Source organism: Lactuca saligna, chromosome 3 (assembly GCF_052625555.1).
Source record: "Lactuca saligna cultivar CGN05327 chromosome 3, ASM5262555v1, whole genome shotgun sequence".
NCBI lineage: Eukaryota > Viridiplantae > Streptophyta > Magnoliopsida > Asterales > Asteraceae > Lactuca > Lactuca saligna.
In genome coordinates, this window is record NC_136419.1 from 10,758,155 (window position 1) to 10,779,960 (window position 21,806).

The 21,806-nt window shown below is 36.2% G+C and overlaps 2 protein-coding genes and 1 non-coding gene across 5 annotated transcripts; all 3 read left to right on the forward strand.

The window, feature by feature from the left end:
• The first annotated feature begins 8,958 nt into the window (after positions 1-8,958).
• Positions 8,959-16,544, forward strand: LOC145035183 (uncharacterized). The gene is made up of 15 exons (XM_078983772.1): positions 8,959-9,127; positions 9,744-9,901; positions 9,988-10,104; positions 10,205-10,287; positions 10,373-10,436; positions 10,515-10,632; positions 10,734-10,888; positions 11,020-11,085; positions 14,491-14,596; positions 15,138-15,272; positions 15,384-15,421; positions 15,526-15,576; positions 15,682-15,849; positions 15,939-16,051; positions 16,176-16,544. The coding sequence occupies exons 1-15, from the start codon at positions 8,998-9,000 to the stop codon at positions 16,297-16,299; spliced, it is 1,626 nt and encodes a 541-aa protein (XP_078839898.1). The 5' UTR covers positions 8,959-8,997; the 3' UTR covers positions 16,300-16,544.
• A 1,047-nt stretch (positions 16,545-17,591) lies between these two features.
• Positions 17,592-17,664, forward strand: TRNAA-CGC (transfer RNA alanine (anticodon CGC)). Its single transcript has one exon. It is a non-coding gene; the product is annotated as a tRNA-Ala (tRNA).
• A 65-nt stretch (positions 17,665-17,729) lies between these two features.
• On the forward strand, positions 17,730-21,598 carry LOC145034442 (Pentatricopeptide repeat (PPR) superfamily protein). Of its 3 annotated transcripts, none has more exons than XM_078982858.1 (12): positions 17,730-18,288; positions 19,203-19,369; positions 19,457-19,534; positions 19,659-19,738; positions 19,848-19,952; positions 20,100-20,484; positions 20,558-20,665; positions 20,739-20,806; positions 20,911-20,998; positions 21,078-21,149; positions 21,253-21,306; positions 21,382-21,598. In XM_078982858.1, the coding sequence occupies exons 1-12, from the start codon at positions 17,862-17,864 to the stop codon at positions 21,448-21,450; spliced, it is 1,701 nt and encodes a 566-aa protein (XP_078838984.1). In that variant the 5' UTR covers positions 17,730-17,861; the 3' UTR covers positions 21,451-21,598. The 3 variants fall into 3 exon arrangements, with proteins under 3 accessions (XP_078838984.1, XP_078838982.1, XP_078838983.1); XM_078982856.1 differs by having other exon boundaries at positions 19,864-19,948; positions 20,065-20,484; XM_078982857.1 differs by having other exon boundaries at positions 17,731-18,288; positions 19,209-19,369; positions 19,864-19,948; positions 20,065-20,484.
• Positions 21,599-21,806: the final 208 nt, after the last annotated feature.

Here is a 21,806-nt window from a genome sequence, read left to right on the forward strand (position 1 = left end):
TAGGGCGTTATCAAGTTTTTCTACAGGTAATGCTAATTTCGCACTAAATTTATGCGACACAAAGGAGTAGTTGGCTCCGGAATCAAACAGTATATTTGCAGGCAAACCATTTACAAGAAAGGTACCTGAAGCGACGTCTGCTGCCTCCTTTGCAGCCTCGAGCGTCATCTGGAAGGCTCTCGCCTTCGGCTTTGGTGGTATGTTGGGTCTTCCTGCCTCCTTCTTCTTCGGGCAGTCCTTCAAAATGTGCCCTTCTTCATTACACCCATAACAGGCCTTCTGGTTAAGGGTGCATTCATTGGCATAATGCCCAGGCTTTCCGCATTTGTAACAAGTGACCCCTCCATCACACTTCCCAAAGTGCTTCTTCTTGCACTTGTCACACCACTTTGCTTCTGATCCTCCTCCTCTCGAACCAGGTTTCGAGAATCTACTCTTCTTGTTGGACTTCGAGGATCCATCGAACTTCCGTTTCTCACCGACCTCAGCCCTTTCCAGACCTCTTTCCTTTTGTTGGGTCTCCACATTCTTAGCTGCTCGAACAGCTGATTTCAGAGTGGTTGCCATCTTGACTGTTGGGCCAAAGTCAGCCGGCAGTCCGTTTGCGAATTTCTCAATTTTAGAAAGTTCGGTTGGCACTAGGTATGGAAACAACTTCATCTTTTCCGTAAATGCAGCAGCATAGTCATCGATGCTCATTCTCCCCTTCTTTAAATTTTGGAACTCATTGTTCAGATCAATCAGGTCTATCTCTGAACAGTACTGCGCCTTTAGTTGTTCCAAGAACTCATCCCATGACATTTTCAGGGCTTTTCCTCGTGGCATCGTATCTGCCAATAGCTTCCACCAACTCAAGACTCCAGTTTTCAATTGTCTCACAGCGAAGACAGTCTTCTGCTTTTCGTTGCAGTCGCAGCTCTCAAACACCATCTCCATCTCGGAGATCCAGTCCATAATCTCAACAGGCTTTGGGCTTCCTGAGAGACTTGGTGGTTTTGCACCCAAGAAATTTTTGTACATCCGCCCATCCTTGTTGTTTCTTCCTTCTAGGCCATCCCTTTGTTCACCTTGAGTCCCTATTTGACTCACTTGACGGCTATAGTTCCCTTCCTCAGATGGCTCGGGAACTGGCTCCGTCGGTTCAACATGTATGGTAGGTTCGTCTCTATTCTCGCGGAGCATCCGTCTCATTTCTTCCCATTGTTCAGCTAGCATAGCCTGAATCATGGCTTGAACTCCAGCCATGGTAACTGGCTCAGGTGCAACTTCTTCAACAATAGGTATTTGCTGAACTACTGGGGGTTGGTTCCTACCTCCATTTGCGTTCACGTTTCCGCTACGGGTCCTTGCCATCATGATCTATACACCGAATAAGGTAAATTCAGATCTTTATTTAGGAGAGACGTTTTAAATCGTCCTTATCACTCCGAAACGTTTACATGCTAGTTCTAATATCGTAGTCCTACATTTAGAATCCTAAACACATAAGGTTTCCAGATCCAGTCGGCAACAGACCATAGATCCGAACAAAATAACGGCATATCATGCATAAAGCATTTAGCACATAAAAGCATTTTAGGCACAATTCCTAAAATAAGCTAGTACCAGACCTCACAATCATCGCTTAGCATTCTAATTTTAAGTCTAGAAATCCTACAAATTCCTAGTTCGCTTAAACTAATGCTCTGATACCAACTGTGACATCCCCAAAATCACGGCCAGAAAAGACCGGTTTTGTTTATACTTTATTTCAAAATCAGAGTTATCTTTTAATAAAAGGGTTGCGGAATTTGTCCCAAAACAATAATATGATAAAGATTTATCAAAAGCATTTCCATAGAAATGTATTTCATTAAAAGACTCGGGATGTCATGTTCGTACAGATCAAAAGTATAAACAGTACAATATAAGCCTTACTACATTATTTCATATCTACAGGCCTATATCCGTAATCCCTCGTCCAAAACATCACACCTATGCTCATGCGCCACTACCTGTAATGCATAAAACTGAGTGGGTCAGGCTTGGGAGCCTGGTGAACACATAGGGTTTTCAACCCACAATAAATAAGTTTATTAATTTCATCAATCAACAATAACCCAATTACCCGTTCCCGTTATCCTCACTTTACGTCCCTAAACACCTATCATAAGGGACCTAGCCTAAGGATCATCATCGGGACGAACACTACTGCTAAGGGGATTCCTCAGCAATAAATGTCCTAATAGGCAACCATGTGGGGGATGGAGTACACCGGTGAACACATCGTTCACAACACCTACAGGTTGCGAGCCTGCTAGTGTTCCACTGGACTGTCTAGAAGAGTCCGTGGTCGTCATCTATACTCCGCTAGATGATTGGATTAACAACAACAACATCGAGGCCTCTCATCATTTTATCACACATCACCTATTACATCTACCCATGTTTTACCCCAACATTTTCGTAGATATAAAATACATATACAGTTTAAATCATTGAAAACATGTATAACAACGTTCATCTAACGTAGATAGAAAGTATTCAGATAATATGAACACATAGCACGTAATTTATATAAAATACTTCATATCTATGTGTAAGCTGAAAGTAACTATGCACTCATCGGAAAAGGTGGTGATTCCGAACTCAGACAGCGCTTCGCTTCTTAAAAAGAATTTTTTCTTCGACGAAACCTAGTATTATTACCACTAGAGTTTAGTTTATTATTCGTCGAGACTAATTAATAGTCTAGCTATTATTATTATTATTATATAAGCGTCAAAAAAAATACTTATATAACCCATAATAATAGCCCAAGTATTTATTATAAGTCTTAATAACGTTACTATAATTAAATAAAAGTTATATTAAAAATAGCGTAGGCGTAGCTCACTTACAGTGGGTTTATAGAAAACCAGGCTTTGCTTGGAGCAGCGTTCCCGAGCCGAAAATCTCTTCTTCTCAGAGCCTTCGAGCACTCCGGGGCTTCCGTCTCGTGCTTGGGAGGTTCCCTAGGCTTTTCGGGGGATTTTGGGGCTAGAGAGAGGTTCTAGAGAGAGAGAGAGAGAGTAAAGAGAAGAAAGAATGGGAAAGGTGTGAAGAAAATGAGGGTGGGAGAGGTGGTATTTATAGGGTGAAATGTGGCTGAACTTGGTGCCACATGTCACCATCTGGTGGCAAGCCTTGGGGAGAAAGCAATGGCCAAGATTGTGCCACATCACCCATTTTCGCACAGCACACTTCTGACTTCTAAAATCCGTAACTTTCACATACGACCTCCGTTTTTGACGTTCTTTATATCCACGCGTAGGTAATAATAAGATCTACAACTTTCATTTTGACACCGTCAACTAGTTCTCGACCGATCTTAAATTTAACAGTACAAGGAGATTATACTGTTAAACGTCTGCGTAAAATTAATAACTTCTACATACGGACTCTGTTTTTGTCTGTCTTTTTACCGTTGATTTCCTATTAATGAGATATTCAACTCTCATTTACGTTGCGTAAGCCAAAAACCGCTCGAACTAAAATTCGAGTTTCAGGTCGTGCACTACTAAGCCGAATCTTAGAAAAATCATAACTTCTTCATACGAAGTCAGATTTGGGCGTTCTTTTTATCGATGTTCTTAGTTTAACATATTCTATGACTTTTGTTTAGATCGCTAAGGCTAAAAAGTCTTCTATCGTAAATTCACTATTTACGTCTCCCGGTGTCGTGCCGGTTTTGCCGTAAAACTTCGGCGGGCCATAACTTCTTCGTTATAGCTCGGATTTCGGCATTCTTTATATGTACGGAAACCTTGAGACATATTCTACAACTTTATGTAGAGATATCGGGATTATCTCACACTTTAATTTTGACGCTCATTTTTATTCTTTATTAATTATACATTTATAATTAAATAATAAACACATAAACACACATAATTCACATAATACTCAAATATTTCATATTTATTACTTCAAAAAGAGTTACAATAGTTGACCTAGACTATTACATTGACAAAAATGCTTAGCCCTGAAAACCCGGGCGTTACATATGGTTTATTGTTTGCTGATTGGTTGTGCATTGATAATGCGAAAACGCATAAGTAACTTGATGTTATAAAACACATTGTTATGTATGATTTAATTAGTGAATATTAAATGCATATGAGTCGAAGTTTATCTGTTCCTTTTTTCCTAAGAGGGTAAAAATGATATCAGGGCCCCTCGATGATTTGGTTTGACTTATGTGCCAAGCCCGGTTAGGACTGAATTGATGTGTTCAATTAAGTTCTATGCCAAACGAATCTGAGATCGAGAAACAAACTGTTGGACAATAAGTATGACTATGTTCCATGTGATTGTCCGCATGATATCTAGAATAGAGGATCATATGATCCCTTATCTAAAGGACAGGTTGCTGATAATATCAGAGTTTATGATTGCTGATCAGATTGTACTTGCATTTATATTTACTAGACTTATCCAAGTGGAAGACTGTTGGATTAGTGTCTAAGCTCGTAACCATATTTGGTAAGTACTTGACCTAGCTGTGCATGGTCCTTTTGGGTTGCCTTCACCAAAGCAACTTGACTGAAGAAATGATACATAAAGAGGTTATTATGGTTTATTAATATATTATAAGAATAATATATTAAAAGAGAAATCATATTTATTTAGTTGACATTGGTCAAGAATTAATTAAGAATTAATTTTGTGATTAAAAGAAGTTAACTAAACTAGGGGGGCCAAACTGTAATTATGTGATAGTTGCAAAGTAGGGAAAAAGATGCCCTATGGGATAGGGTGGACGAATTCAAGGGGATAAGGCCTTTGAATTTGTCCATGATAAGGCTTTTGGACTTATCTTATGGGCTGCTTGGTGGGTAAGCAACCAGATAAGGATAAGGAGTGAAACCCTAATCCCTAAACCTATATAAGGACCCATTGGCTTAGGAAAATCGACCACTTGATCCTAGAAGTTCCTAGAGCTTATTTTCTACCTCTGCCCCCTCTCTCTCTCTTGCCTTTCCATTTTCTCTTGGTGTTTGTGAGCCATTAGAGGTACTACACTTGTGGTACTTGCTTTCAAAGACAAGAAGATTCAAGATTTAAGTTGTTATTACAACATAGCAACAAAAGGTATGTAATCCATTCTCCTTCATGAATTTCGAAAATACTAGGAGCATGCTAGGGTTCTTCATGTGTTTCATAATGTTGTGTAACTAATAGTGAAAAATTAGATCCATATCTAGGGTTGCATGCACACATAAGATTGTTTGTATAAAACCCATCACTATTAACTAAGGAGCAACTAGGTAAGATCATACTAGAGGTAGGGTCCGTTTGGTATACAAAGTATACAGCTGTTTGGAAATCCTACTTTAAACACCTCACTGAATCTCATCCTAGATATGTATATCAATAAGTATTACGACTTGGAATCACTGATAAATCTTATTTATAAATTCATAATAATGACTATAAATATAAATATAAGTTACATTGAAAGCAATATAAGTGTAGCTTAACTTACAGAGACTTTCCTAACAAAAAGTCTGGAAATTACATTGACAGAACTCCGGCTTGATAGCTCCTAATTACCGGTTCTTAGGGACCTCAAAGCTTCGCCAAATTATCCTAAATACTAAAGATAATTATGACCAAAATGGAGAGAAATCGAAAGAGAGAGCAATGGGAGGTGTGGGAATTCAAATGAGCTGAAAGATATATTTTTAGGTCGATTTTGGGGTTAGCGCCACACCCTGGTCACGTCGGCTTCTATACGTGCGACACGTGTTTTGCATTGCATGGTGTTGCGTGGCAGCTTCTAGAAGGCTGCATGTCGTGCCTTTTTGCGCTTGGTGCACTTAGGAAACTTCAAAAATTCGTAACTTCTTCATACATACTTCGTTTTTGACGTTCTTTATATCTGCGTGTAGCTATCGACGATATATCCAACTTTCATTTAGACTCCGTCGGTTATTTCTCACTTTATTTATTATTTTAGAAAGCTTAGACTGCTAAACTCCGTTTAAAATTCGTATATTTTTTCGTACGACGTCCGTTCTCAAATGTCTTTATATTGACGAACTCCTATTAACGAGATCTTTGAATCTCATTTAGATTGTGTCGGCTAACAATCAACCGATCTAAAATTTGATTTCTGTGTCTGTAACATTCCATATTTTAGTTATTTTTCGAATCCTTCCTTGGTACTTTAATAAGTCAATGTTGGCCCCTGATATTGGTGTGAACCTAGCCCTAGGGGCAAATTGGTAAGTTTGGGAAGTTAAGTAGTACGCTGGGTGTACATGTGGGAACGCCCCACGTATTAGGGCACGCCCTAGTACGCTGGGTGTAAACTCATGTACGTCGGGCGTACATGTGTCCAGATGAAACCCTAATTTTTAGGGTTTTTGGGGTATTTAAGTATCATTATGGGACATGGTGGCTCACTCTTTCAGCCTCTAAACCTCCCTTAGCCATCTTGACAGAACCCTAGCCTCATAGTGAGCATTTTGAGCTTATAAGTGTGTTTTGTGTGCCTTCAAGGAGAACTTGTGCATCAAGGAGTCAAGGAGGGGAAGATTGGCTTTTAGATCTTGGTTTATCATTTGTTTTGGGAGCTCCAGAAGGTACATAGTTTCTACCTTTGTGTCTATTTCTTATAGATCTCTCCTTGGTAGCTTATTTGCACTCTTTTGTCCCATAAAGTCCCATTATAATGCATGATTCGTTTTGGAAATTTTAAGTTGTCCTTTCAGACCCTAGGAAAGGTTCTAAGGGATAAAAATGAAGTCCCAATGGCTAGAAATGTCCCATGCAATTGGTAGAAATGTCTTAATGGATTAAGACCATGCATTAAGCCCTTTTTGGACATCTAAAATCTTAAAGTTTGATACTTTATGGTTTTGAGACACATTTGGTCAATGGATCCGGAATTTGGGCTTAAATGCTTAAGCCATTAAGCACTTATTGGAGTTTGAATACATCGAGGGTACGCCCCGCGTAGGGAGCAGTACGCCCCACGTACGCAGTTAACGTCCTCGCTTCCCAGTCAACTCAGGGCTCGCGTACACCATGCGTAACCTTGGGGTACGCCCAACATACACCCTTTAATGGGTTTTTGGCAAGTTGGGCTTCGGATTTGTGCCACCTTTGTGCCAGTTTGGTTTGGGCCCTTGCTGGACTTTATGAATGGAAATGTCTTGTGCCATTTATGGATATGGACCGTAGGTTGAGGCCCAATTAAAGTGTTGGGCCCAATTTGTAAATTTGGGCTAATTATGGGCCTTGTATATTTGGACCTTTGGATCAAAGATTTGGAGTTAGGCCTTGGCCCAAATTAGGGAAAGGGTAAATTGGACTATTACCCTATATTTTGGCCCTTTAGCCAAGATTGATATTCCTGTTGATTAGTGTTCATTTATTGTGATCGTCTAGGATTTTCGGTGAGTCAGCAGCCAGAGGTTTTCAGTTCAGTTCGACATTGTGAGGTGAGTTTTCCTCACTGTACTTATGGGTCGAAGGCACCAAGGCTGGTCCGCTGGATTGTTATCCGGGTTATTATATGCTTGTATGTTGTTATGATTTGTTAGATCGATATCCTGGTAGATAGGATGTTGTTATGTTGTTATGATATGTTAGATCGATATCATGGTAGATAGGATGATGCTATGCTTATTGATCTGTATGATATGTGCTTACCTGTTGATTGATTATGTGGTTATGAGTTATGTATATGTCGACATGTGTGTGTGGTCAGGTTGAGGCGGTCCTGCTTTGTGCTGAAGGCCAACATACCCACGACGGTTCGGATAGACTGTAGGCCCTACGAGGCGGTCCAGTCAGGATGAAGGCCCAACGAGTGGTTTGGATTGGCTGTAGCCCTATGAGGTGGTCCATTCACGCCTAAAGCTCGGGAGCATTCCGGATAGGCTGTAGGCCATACGAGGCGGTCTAGTCATGCCGAAGGCTCGACAACAGTTCAGATAGACTGTAGGCCCTGCAAGGCGGTCCAGTCAGGCTGAAGGCTCAGTATACGTGCTACTATTTGTATATATTATATGTTGGGTGTTGGTACTTTGGGGGAACTCACTAAGCTTCGTGCTTACAGTTTTGGTTTATGGTTACAGGTACTTCAGATGATCGCGGAAAGGCGAATGCTTGATCGTGCACCACCTCATAGTTTATGTTATGATTACTGAGATTTCTTTAATGTTAAAATATTTTGAAAACAATGGATGGTTTTGGAATGTTTAAAAAATTCAAAATTTTTATTAATTTTATGGATGTTACAGTGTCTGCACTGTTGCGCTGAAACTTCAAAAAATCATAACTTCATCACATGAAGTTGGATTTAGGCGTTCTCTACATGCGTGCTCTTGATTTTACAACCATTACAACTTTCGTTTAGATCACCTAGGCTAATAATCAACATATCTGAAATTCACTATTTATGATGCACTGAGCCTTATCATGTTGAACACGAAACTTCGTACGATCCTAATTTTTTCATACGAAGCTAGATTTGGGTGTTTCTTGTATCCCTAAAATCTTCATTACGACTACTTCAACTTCCATCAAGGTTATTTATCTTAATTAATATTTTATTTTAATATATGACCTATTTATTAGGTTTTCATTTAATATAATATACACATAACATAAGCACATAATCAAATTGCTGACCATCATCGGTTATATATTCAATTAATGCGTGGAGAAAAAATACTAACGTTACAATTAAACAATGTAGAATGCTCTAATGTTTTTTTATTAATTCGTAAAGGAATGAAATGACAACTTACAATTTAATACCATGAACTCTATTGTCTTTATTCTTTTGAATATAAATACAATTTTTTTTAATGTTTTATTTGAGATTTTTTTTTAGAAATATATCCTAACAACAATTACAGCCTTTATCTCGTATAAAATAAAAAATATAATATTGATTTTTTTTGTACTTCGAAAGAAGAACAATGGAAAATAAAATATCATATATACAGATACATTTTTTTCATGATAATTGATAAAGTGCCAAATAATATTTTTGGAGTATTTATCAAATACTTAAAAACGATCCAATTACAGAGCACTGCCATCTCCATCTCCATTCGTCTGACTTGGGGTATTCAGAATCTCATAACTTGTAAGTTTTCTGTGTGCTTATACCTGTATAGATTTAAGTCGTTGTTGTGTCTGTATCCTAGGTTTTCGTGCTATTGCTTTGATCCCTTGTAATTCTTGAATTCTGCACAATTTATGCTTTTCTATAGATTATCTTGGAATGATCATGGTAATTTGAAGTTTAACTCCTCGAATTTGTTTTCCCCTTTCTTCCTGTTCGATTTAAAAAGTTGATCTGTTGATTTTTTTCAGCTAAATCTTCTTGTAGGGCTGGAGATTACAGCAAACTAAAATATAAATCTTATTCGATTGTTAAAATTTGTTATTGGTAACTTATAGATCGGATAACTGAGGGCTTTTCTAGCTGATCCGAATCGGCTATAGTTTATCGTTTGTTGTTTTTGTTAAATTAAGCTCTGTGTTGATGAAATCGTGAGGAATGATGGTATAGTATCATATGCGTCGAAACTTAAAGTTAAGAGTCGGCTATTTCATGTATTTGGAAGATCATTCAAACTTGTTGCAGGACATATCTTAGCATCTGTTTCTTTCTGTAGTTATTTCTTTGTGAAAGTTATTACGCATGTTGTGAATTGACAGCTTTCCAAATTCAGAATACCTAACATAACGAATCCCAGATTCTCCAGAGCGTAGTTTATTGAAGTGGAATCAAGCCATGGGTGATGGTCCTAAAGGGATAGAATTTTTCCCAGATCATTTTAAGGCTTCAACTTCTGATGTTGATACCCCTCAATCAAGAAGTTCATCACTCTCTCATACCAAAACTGAATTTGAGGTACGATTCCTGGCATGAATATATAATCAGATATCATAAATATCTTCAATAAATTGATTTCATTCAAGTCATTTGATCTGCATTAGCATAGTTCAAGCAGCCGATTGTGGGCTAGCAGAAGATTAATGAGTGCTGCATCTATCTTGAACTTGTGTAGCCTAAGGAGACTATCTTGGGGAAATGATAAAGATGAGCAAGATAAGGTCAATATTAGGATTTTCATGTTCATATTTTCTTTCCATCCTTTAACTCACATTTGATCTTTTCTGAAGATTCTTCTCGTTGTATTGGGATTTTTTTCAGGTTGTGTTATCTGTTAAAGAAGTAAAAAGCCTTCAATCAGAACTTGCTGAATTGGAGGAAAGAGAAGCTCTTCTGAGAGCTAAGTAAGGGGAACTGATACTTTCTCTTTGTATTAGCAAAAATATGTTTTTTTTATTAATCTTCTGTAATCTCTGTTACTTGATGCAGACTGGAACATATTGATGAGATTCTGCGTTCTGCTCATCTTTCTGGCTACTTACACATGCGAAATGTATTTCCTTTGAATCTTTTCCTTTTTTTTTTTTTTTTTTTTTGATTTGAGAAAATTTCCTAAAATGATGTTTCACAGAGATGGGCAGCATTACCTGGCGAACCTCTCCCTCTTGATGACATGGAAATTGATGATTGGCTTCCACGTTTTGTTGTTCTTCTAGGACCCTGCATCTTCTTCTATTTCCTGTCCATGGGTAATTACTAATTATAGCCATTGTTGTTTTATATGTTTCCAAATTCATGATTTGATGATTTACATAAACTTTCTAAGCCTAATAATGGTTGCACATTGCAGATTTAAGTCCTCAGGACTCGTGTCTGTTATCTGATGTTGTTGAAGTAGGGCCAATGCCACATATTACTCAAGAAGAAGGGGAAACTCGATATTATTTTTATATAATAACTCGGTATGGATTGAGATACGAGTGTTCAAGCACTTCTAAAATCCAGGTACACACATTCTAATACTGTGTTTCTTACAGGACCAAAAAAAAAAGAATAATAATAATAAAATTTTGTATTATTGACACCAGTACAATTATTTGTACATATAATCACATTTTCATTTTATTATTTGTTAGGTGGATAATTGGGTGACGGCATTGCAAGACAAATGCAAATTGGGATCACAATCGAGCACCACCATGTGATTTTAAGTTGTTAAATAACTTGATAAGATTAGAGTGTTGCACAGGTAGTCGCATTCATGGTGGGTTAGGAAAGCTTTTGTACAAATTAATAGTGTAAAATGTGAGACTAATGGATTTTGCAAAAAGTGTGCCAAAAATTCGGTAATTTTGTGACATTTTCTGGTGCTGGTATGCTGTTTTTGATCAACGTGTTATGGGCAGTGGAGCGGAGATCTTTTTGAAGGAATAACATTTATAACGTTCTTACTTGATTTGGTGTGTTAAGTGATTATTACATTTTTAATAATCTACAAAATTTATTATAATCAACAAAAATATGTAAAAAAAGGCATAGTGCTTGATCATTATGCCACTTGCAATGTTCCCTTAATATTTTTGAAAATATAATCGCTAGTTGATATGCCTAATGTGTGTGTATATATATATATATATATATATATATATATATATATATATATATATAATTTTTAAAACTTTTATTTTTAAAGGTAATTAAAGATTAATCATTTTTTTGGAGCGACAAACTTTTATTTTTAAATTCTTTAATTCTACTTCTGTTCAAGACATAAACTCTTAACCTCAAAATGATAACACTGGACTAGAAACTTAGAAACCTTTTGGTTAAAGATTAATCAATTGAGTAATATTTTAGTGTATCAAAATGATTCATTCCATTTTAGCAGTACTATTTGTTAATTGTTGTTATCAATTGGTTCATTATTACTCTGGAAAGAAACTAATTAAGCTAACTAATTAGCCACGTGGTTAGCAACGGATGGCTGGAAAGATCACATCTTGAGCTACGTGGCGCGGATCTAGCGGTCAACTTTTTTTTTTTTGGACGGCCCTTTGCGTCTCACATAGGGTTTTTAGTTTTGACATCTGATTCGACAAACTCACACGCGGCATATGATTCCATAATTATTTGGTACTTTTCGCATAAAACAACCCTCAACTTCACATCGCTTAAATACAAACCCTTAAAGTTTTGTTTATTGCCAAGTTAAACCATTGCACCATGTTTATTGGTTATTTGATTTCGGTAGGAGCAAGACCACTGAAATTTTCGATACGAACCAACACCAAAATATGAGACTCTGATATTTTAAAATCATGAAATTTAGGATTTAATACTTGTACTAGTACGAAAAGCAATACTATACTCAGTACCGGTAACATTTTTCACATATTTTGGTTGATACCGGTTCTATAGTTTGCTCAACCCAATTTGATTGCACTTTTCCCATTTTTTGGTTAAAGTTGTGCATTCGATTTTTCAAAATTATGTTGGAGTTATATATAATAATGTTTTTTAATCGCAAACTAATATATTTTTAAATTATTATTTATGTCTCAAACAAGACTTAAACCCATGACCTTTCAAATAAGAAAATCATTTCGTACCGTTAGGTTAAAGACCATTTGGTAAATTTATTCGTATAAGTTGATCACATTTTATTTGAAACAACTAACATGTTTATTCATAAGACTTTACTTTCACACAAAAACCGTCAAACACTATAATAATATTCATAACTATTTTATTCAAATTATGAAATTTGTTTTTCTCTATCGTTTTCTAAAAAAATATTTGATACTATAATATATTTGTCAAAGCATTATTATAGACCATTATCATTAACACATGATAGTAACAAGATATATGTGGTGATATATTAAACAGGGTTATTTTGGAAAAAGAAAAAAAAATAAAAGAAAAAGAAAATCAACCAATGAAAACACTCTTTGGAACTTTCTCACTTCTCTCTCATCTTGTTAGCTAGTCTTCTTGACGAGCCCCTTAGCACAAGCTGGGGGGGGGGGGGGGTGGTGGCACATAGATTTTTTTTATTGCTACCTAGGCTTAACATTTGTGTATTTTAAAAGTTGGGGAGTGGTAAGTTTTATAGGGTTTATTTTGGATAAGAAAACTAGAGTCAGCCAATGAAAACACTATGGTTGTAACTAACGTAAGACGTGACTTGACGGCATAGCCAAGCCTCAAGCCGTGCGAGACATGACGGAGATTGACATTTTACAAGGCGTGACAAGGTGCCAAAATATATATATATATATATATATATATATATATATATATATATATATATATATATATATATATATATATACTATCATCCATTTATATAAACAAATCATATATTAACAAAAACCTAATGTTTTCACATGTTAAAATACAATTAATCTTACACATAGTCACTAGTTTACTATCATACTAAAACTTTACAAAAGTGTCATCTTTCAAAAAGTCGACGAATCTTACAAAAACATGTTATATCCTTACATCAAATCCAAGGAGAAATATAAAACCCTTTGTGGTCACGGAAGTTCACCCGATGACTTCGGTTATTCGCAAAACATGTCGAGGTAGGAGGCCAAAAAAGACTTATTTTCACTCCTTTTCATGCCTTAGTCCCTTACTACATTATTCGGACACCAAACTTTACACGACCTAGGTCGTTTTCAGGACGTCTACACCACTCATCGACGTCATGGCATACCTTAGCGCCATCATGACACATTATTTAGAACCTTGGAACACACTCCTTAGAAATTTCTCTCTCCTCTCGTTAGCCTGCTGACGAGTATTCTTGGCTGGCCCCTTTATCGCAAGCTAAGGGGTGGTGTTTGGCAACCTTATCGACCGGTGACGACCCCCTCTTAGCGAGCCAGTCCCCATAGTCTTAGCGAGCCACTCCCCATAGCCTTAAGATTACTTTTATGCCTAATATTGAGCACATCAGTCAATCAATCAATTAATCTTACATTTCATTGAACTCATTTCATTCATTCATGTCTATTATCTACTTCATTTCACATACATGATGTAACCTTTAAAAAAACTCGTCTCTTTGCACTATTATACCATATGTATTTTTTTTTATAAAACATTAAAGGCATTAAAAAATCGTGCTTTTTTACATTGGTTGTCCATGCATGTATCGATAGTAACTTACCGAACAATACATAACTACATAAGGCTCTTATTTATTTATTTATTGTTATTTTTTAATATGTCCTTTTTCTTAGTTATTATATATTTTTTTTTCTCATATATCATATTCCATATTGGTTTTGAGCCCAATTTAGGACAATGTTAAAATACTTCTACAATACTTCAAACATTATTTGAGTTTTTATTTAATATTGAAAAGAGCATTAGATGCCAAATGTAGCAATTCTAAACTCCACGGATTAGTTTGCAAACTAAGGAAAACCTCAAGGTCTATTTTTTATTTTCTCCTTACTTTCCACCTACATTGGGAACCTCAAATACCCAATCGCCGTCGGTCACTCTTTGAAGTGCTCTAGTCTCACTCTCTCTCCAAACAACAAAAAAACGAAGAGATTTCTTCGTTTTTGTTGTTACTTTCTGACTAATTCTTCGATCAAAGGAGGAGAATGAGTTCTCAGATATTCAGATCCGCTTCTCGAGCTGCTAGGTCTTTCATCTCTTCTGCTTCTAAGCAGAAGCCTCGTCTATTTTCCGGTATAGTCTTCTAACACTTTACCATTCAAGTTATTTTATTCCATAAACATGTCTCTGTGTTTTGATCTGATTACGATTAAGTTTATTGTTATGAATCTGTTGCTAAACTGTATATTGTATATTTGTATATTTCGGTATGTTTTAAGTGATGCACATTCATTCTGTTACCAGAAAGTTGATTATCTAATATGTGAAATGAATCATCGATTATGACTCTCGGTTACTTTAATTAGAACAATATTGAATCATTTTTGGCGGAGTTTTCCACTTCGTGTTATGGTTTATTACTTTTTTTTTTTTGAAAACATAAAATAATATTATGTGATTGTCATTGGTAGTTGGATGACGGATTTTTCTCAATCTTTTGAATACGATGCGCCCCCACTTTAGATCTGAATTTACCATTAACATGCTAGTGGAAGCATCGGATGAATGTAGCAACATATAACAGAACAATTATAACGACTTCGACGAACATTTTGTACACAAGATCTTGATACAATCTAAAGTTTACTTATCGATCTCCTTCCTCTTATTGTAGAAGGACGATTTGCTGCTGCTGCAACAGCAGTTTCGATCAAAGGAGTGCTGCCAGCTGTTGCTTCTTTTGGGCGTCGTAAATCTGGAAGCACCTCCGGCACATGGATCGCTGGAGCATTAGCACTCCCTGCTGCAGGTTGTAACTTGTATCTGTTATTTGTTACAAGTTTCCTTTGATGTTACTCTATCAAAACATGTCTACCAGCTGCATCAAGATTTAACTAAAATTCTGTTTTTATTGTATCAGCTTACATGCTTCAGGAGCAAGAAGCACATGCAGGAGAGGTATTACAATTTGATTGATAGCTCGATAGTCTTTCTTCTTCTTCTTCTTCTGATTAATTTATGTATGAAGCATCAATGATCCCTTGTGTTGCAAATATGTGCAGATGGAGCGAACTTTCATTGCTATCAAGCCAGATGGTGTGCAAAGAGGACTGGTAGTCCAACTAACCATCATTCTTCTATATATGTTCAGATGCACCATTTATAAACGGAATATTTCTTATCTTTTTTTTTTTTTTTTTTTTTTTTTTTTGTTCCAGATTTCAGAGATTATAGCTCGGTTTGAACGTAAAGGGTTCAAATTGGTAGCTATTAAACTTGTGACCCCTTCAAAGTCATTCGCCCAAAAGCATTACCATGATCTTAAGGAACGACCATTTTTTGATGGGCTTTGCAACTTCCTTAGCTCTGGCCCTGTTCTTGCCATGGTAACAATACAAGAATCATCTCATTCCGTTCTTTGTTATACAATATGAAAACCAATACCTTATATGACTGCTGATTAATCTTGCTATAGGTTTGGGAAGGAGAAGGTGTGATTAAATATGGGCGTAAACTCATTGGAGCCACAGACCCACAGAAATCAGAGCCTGGAACCATCAGAGGCGATTTGGCTGTTGTTGTTGGAAGGTATTATTTATTTTTATTATTATTAACAGGTCTCCTCTATATTATATATATCATGTCTGGATAAATGATGTGATGATTTGGCATCTTTTAGATTCTGATTGTTTGGTTATGGATGATTTTGTAGGAATATCATCCATGGAAGTGATGGTCCAGAAACGGCAAAGGATGAAATAAACCTATGGTTCAAACCAGAGGAGGTGTCAAGTTACACAAGCAACCAAGAAAAGTGGGTGTATGGAGACAACTGATGCCATGGCATTTAATACTTCCTCGCTAGTCAAAAAATTACTAGTTTCTTTTCTTGGTGCAAGAATAAGAAGAGCAAAAGAATAAAATTGTTTTCATTTTCTTCTATAGAAATGAGGAAATCAGGAAATCAGTGTATCAGTTTTGTTGTTTAAGGAGATATGCATGCTTAAAGATCATGTTTTTAGTTGTTAAAGACGAGTATTTGGTTGAATAGTTTTATATTCAAAGCTACTTTTTGGCCTGATGTTTTATCTCCATTTTTGGTCCTGATTCATACATAAATTAATCATTTTTGGTCCTGATTCATATATGAGTTAGTCAATTAAGTAAAATAAAATGGCCATATTAAGCACTTCTCAAACCTGTTTTCTAAATTATTTTACAAAATAACAACAATCATCGGCTTCCTCTCCCAATGGGTTCCCTTGAACAATCTATGAGTTGGAATCGTTGGAAGTGAGTTGACATGTTGGCGGCAAATAGCGGTGCTACCTTTTTGTGGTGCACATTTGAACCATTACTTCTCTTATCAATATGATGCTTATTATGATAAGACCAAGGGGTGTTCTCCATCAACTTCGACTTGTTTGGCAAAGATGAGGTGAAAGCGGCAAAACTTGATACCAAACCCCTTGGTCTAACGACCACTATTTGGCATACTAATTTATAATTATTTAGGTAAAATATAATATTTTTATTTTTTTAGAGTGAAAATATTAAGTATTTTAGCTTTTTGTTTTACATAATTGTATTATAATTTATTTTATTTGTAATGTTTCTTATCGATAGAGTATATGTCATGTGTCGATAGGTTACATGTCATGTATCAATAAGTAAAGTCTCTTATATTTAGAATGTGATGTGAGATGTAACATAAAATGTCTACTCCTCCATAGTATAGAGGATTATATTGTAAATATGTTTGTCATCTTGTAATCATACGATTGCAATTCATTTATGTAACCGGCTCTCTTGAGCCTATAAATAGCGCATTTGCCCGTATGGAATAAACAAGATGTTTCGAGTGTTTTAAAACTTAAGTTGATCTCAAAGTTCTTCCTCTGTTGAAATAGTTGTTCTATTTTTGAATAACAAAGTGTTTATCCCAATTATCCAAAACCATCCATATAATCATCCATATACCCAACATAATCCATGATCAAGATTATTCCTAGGCGTCGTTCAGGTAAAATATAATCCTTTTATTCTTTTTAGAGTGAAAATGGTAAAGTATTTTAGCTTTCTGTTTTACATAATACTTAACGAGAAACGAGAACCCAATCTACAAATTGGGGATGTAGCTCATATGGTAGAGCGCTCGCTTCGCATGCGAGAGGCACGGGGTTCGATTCCCCGCATCTCCATTAATTTTGCTTTTTTTTTCATCGACGCTCATTATCCTCTCGGCGTATATTACTATATTTTCTCCATTTGGGACCCACCCACACTGGACTCCAATCCCTCCCTCCATTCGTACTGCTTCCAACCTCTCGTTCCTCATCTTCTCCACCCCAACACACACTCATTTCACCTCCATTACACACACAGATACTGAGAACGCATGACGCTCAACTTAACTTCTCCGTGGCCAAATCGTCTCTATTTTCACTCCACTCACCATCACCGCTTCCTCTCGACATCCAACGAAGCTGCGGCAAATTCGTCAAAATGGCAGTTTTTTTGCAATTTTCGCACTCCATGTCATAATAACAACAATATCAAAGCTTCGTTGAGCGAGAGCTACCATGAAGGTGCTGTAGTAGCTGGTGATGATGCTGGTAAGGATGATTATGAGTTGATTATTAGTAGAGTTTCGGCTGCAAAAGACGCGAGTGAAGCACTGGAGGTGTTTGGTGAAATGACTAAGAGAAGCGGTGGTGCCATCAGTACCTCTGATTGCTGTTCGATTATTTCATCTGCGCTTGATAGGAATAATGCGGATTTGGCACTGTCCGTTTTTAAAGCCATGCGGTCGAGTTTCAATGCAGGTATATACGTATTATGGCCTCCATTTCTAAATTAGAGAGTTAAGGAGTCCTAAAATTCCATTTTGTTAACAACTTTTATCGATTATAGACATCTAATGTCGTGTAACCTTTTTGTATTTAGAGGAGTATGTTACTGAATTCTAGGATATTTGGTTCAAGTACGCTGATAATTAAATTTCAGTTAGCACCTGTTAAACTCGACCTTTAGGACTTGTGAACTCTTAATTCAGTTCTGGTAGGAGTTTGCTTGATTTAAGACCTGTGCTGTAACATTTGCAAGATATTTGAAAAGTAACTAGGAACCAGATACTTTCAAAACTCTACAATTCAAGTGGTACAAACTTGTTTGAATTAGACTTAAAAGTTCTAGCTATCTATGTTGTCAGCTTGTTTAAACCAGAAGGGGAAAAATCGTGTTTTTATTGAAAGGGCATTTATATAGTTTAACTTAGAATTCAGTTAGAGTTAATTACAGTCTGGTTGTGTTAGTTTTCTGGTTACATAGCTTATATTCAGTGTTGCTCTGTAATTGTTGAGTTGTCATTTCAATAATGAAGATGAAAAGCTTGAATCTCTCTCTAAATTCTATGAAGATTAACATATGTTTGTAGCTTATAAAATATTTTAGTCAGTCAGACATTTCCAAATCTTCCAGCTTCCTTTCCTTGCACTCCTCAAATGAAGCTCGGGAGCAATGCATAGATGTATTCATATCAATGGCAAAATATTATAATCGACTGTTTAAAACTACCTTTTGAGTGAAAGGGGTAGAACTAAACGTGGAATTTGTTTGTACATGAAGCATATGAAAAACAAGAACACAGTTATCTGATTTTAAGGCATATAACTGTAGTAGCTTGATGAATTTGAAAATATGATCAATGATTTGGTAATGCACTAACATTTGGTACAAGTGGTAGGTGTTAGAGATAAAGATGTTGGTGATGTGTGGAAGTGGCCAAGACCTGATGTAAATACATACACACTCTTGGTTCGGGGTCTAGCTGCATCATTGAGGGTTTCAGATGCCCTTACCATCATTGCTAATGTTTGCAGAGTGGGAGTATCTCCTGGTGAAGAGGTACACCATACACCACTGCACTTACTCTTTTTTATGCAACTTTGCTGTTTAATCAATTTCTCTACCCAACTCTTGTTGTTTGTCCAGGTCCCTTTTGGTAACATTGTACGATGTCCTACTTGCATGATAGCTGTTGCTGTTGCACAACCCCAAAATGGTATTCAGGCATGCACAAAAAGCCCTTAACAGATCTAATGCATTTTCTCCTTTTAACGGTATCAGGAATAAAAAAGAGAATCATATAATATTTCCTCCTTTTATGATAAGATAAAACTGTCCACATGCACAGATTGTTTCCTGCTCCAAATGTCGTTACCAATACGAGCTTGTTTCAGGCAACATAACTAGTATTGAGTCAGAAGAAATCAGGTTGGTTGTTTGTTTCTCTTCCTATTTCCTACTCACTAGATTTCCAAAATAATAAAAAAAAAATTATGTGTGCTTAGTAGTTTTTAATATTACTTTATAATCTCCACAGTTTTGTCCGAACGCAGCATGGATGTGCCTGCATGGAAAAGAGGGCTGCAGATGTTGCAGCTACTCAAAGAAACTACTCCTGCTGCTGTTCACTCCATTGTTGTAAGTAATAACTTCTCTCTTGCTTCTTCTGATGCATATATATATATATATATATATATATATATATATATATATATATATATATATATATATATATCCTGTATTATCTCTCATAGGTACAAACACCATCTGGAATGGCTCGAACACACAGGTTTGCTACTAAAACAGTTGATCTCCCTGCAAAAGAAGGGGAACGTGTGACAATTGCTTTAGCTGCTCCATCAACTCTCTACAGAGAAGTGGGCCCCTTAAAATTTACCCCCAAAACCCCCAACTATTACCCTGGGGAGCCTATGTGTCTAACAAATCATCAAGACGCCAGAGAATCACCATTACTCAGAGCCCCGACTAAAAACCAACCACTTTCCTTATTTACCCCTACTGTCTTCTTTCCACTTGTCACCGTCTTAGCCACTGGTGACATGGCCTCAGGAATGATAGACCCTGGATTACCTCAGTTTATTATAGTTGCAGCTGTTTCCTCTTTAGCTGTTGGAGCCACTTTAAACGCTCTAGTTTTTCCACAGTTAAATCGAGTAAGTTTGCTTCATGATTAATGTTACTCAAAATAAAATTAAGTTTGTTAAATTGCTTTCTTTTTTTCACCAGCTTCCTCAAAGAGTCGTGGAAACAGTTGCTATAAGGCAGCAACTGCTGTCTCAGTATGACACGCTTCAATCTCGTATTAAGGATTTAAAAGATGCAGCTGAAAATGAGGTAAATCACCGTTTTACCCTTAGTGTTTTAGAGGAATTTTTGTTTGACAAGTGTTATGATGTTATAATGTTAGGTATGGATGCTGGCTCGTATGTGTCAACTGGAAAACAAAATTGTGGCTGTTGGAGAACCTTCTTACCGGTAACAACTTATTTAGTGTAACTGCTTGACTTCTTCAATCAAATAATAAACGCTTGGATTAAAATGTTAAATGGGTTTTTTTTTTTTTTTTTGTTGAAAAAAAGTGCAAGGAGAAGTAGAGTGAAAAGGGTGCGTGAAGGTCTAGAAAGTTCCTTGAAATCTCGAATCGAACTAATTGAAAGCTATGCAAGAGTATGTGTTCAACACCACAGGATCCAAGAGAGAGAAGATAATAGCAGCTTCATTTAACTGATTTTGTTCCTTTTTACAGATTTCTTCAATGATTGAAATTGAGGTAGAAATGGATTCTGATGTTCTAGCTGCTGAAGCAGCCAGCAATGTGGTGCGTTATTCTACATATTTCATATATATATATATATATATATATATATATATATATATATATATATATATATATATATATTATATTTATTGTTGCTGTGCAGGAGACTATTGCTGAGCAGATACAACAGATAATGGAGCTTGAAAATCTTGAAGAGGTAAAATTTCATCTAATGTATTAAGCAAATTACAGAACCACATAGATACTTATATTTGTGTCATTTTTCATACAGAAATGGAGAATTCAAGCAGAGGCAAATGATGAGGTGGAGAAACTTCTCAGTACTGAGACTATACCTTAACAACTGGATCATATTGGATCAATGAATTTCTTCATAGCTTTTGAAAAAGGATCTTGTATAAAAGATTCAAAGTTCACAGGTCATTCTATTGTAAATTCAAAAAGACATTGATGCTTAAAAACATTAAATCCATTTTGCCTTGCCAAAACTGGTTGGATGGTTGTCATTTAAGGTATATTGGGACTAAAATATCAAAATTAGTCCAAAACACTCATACAACAATGATTAAATAAATATTACTAGGGACTAAAGAAATATATCACTTTCTGTTATTAAACTGCCTTTTAATTTTTGTTAAAGGTTTCAGTTGTACACATTGTGTAGCTGGCATAATGATTGAATGCATACACTGTGAT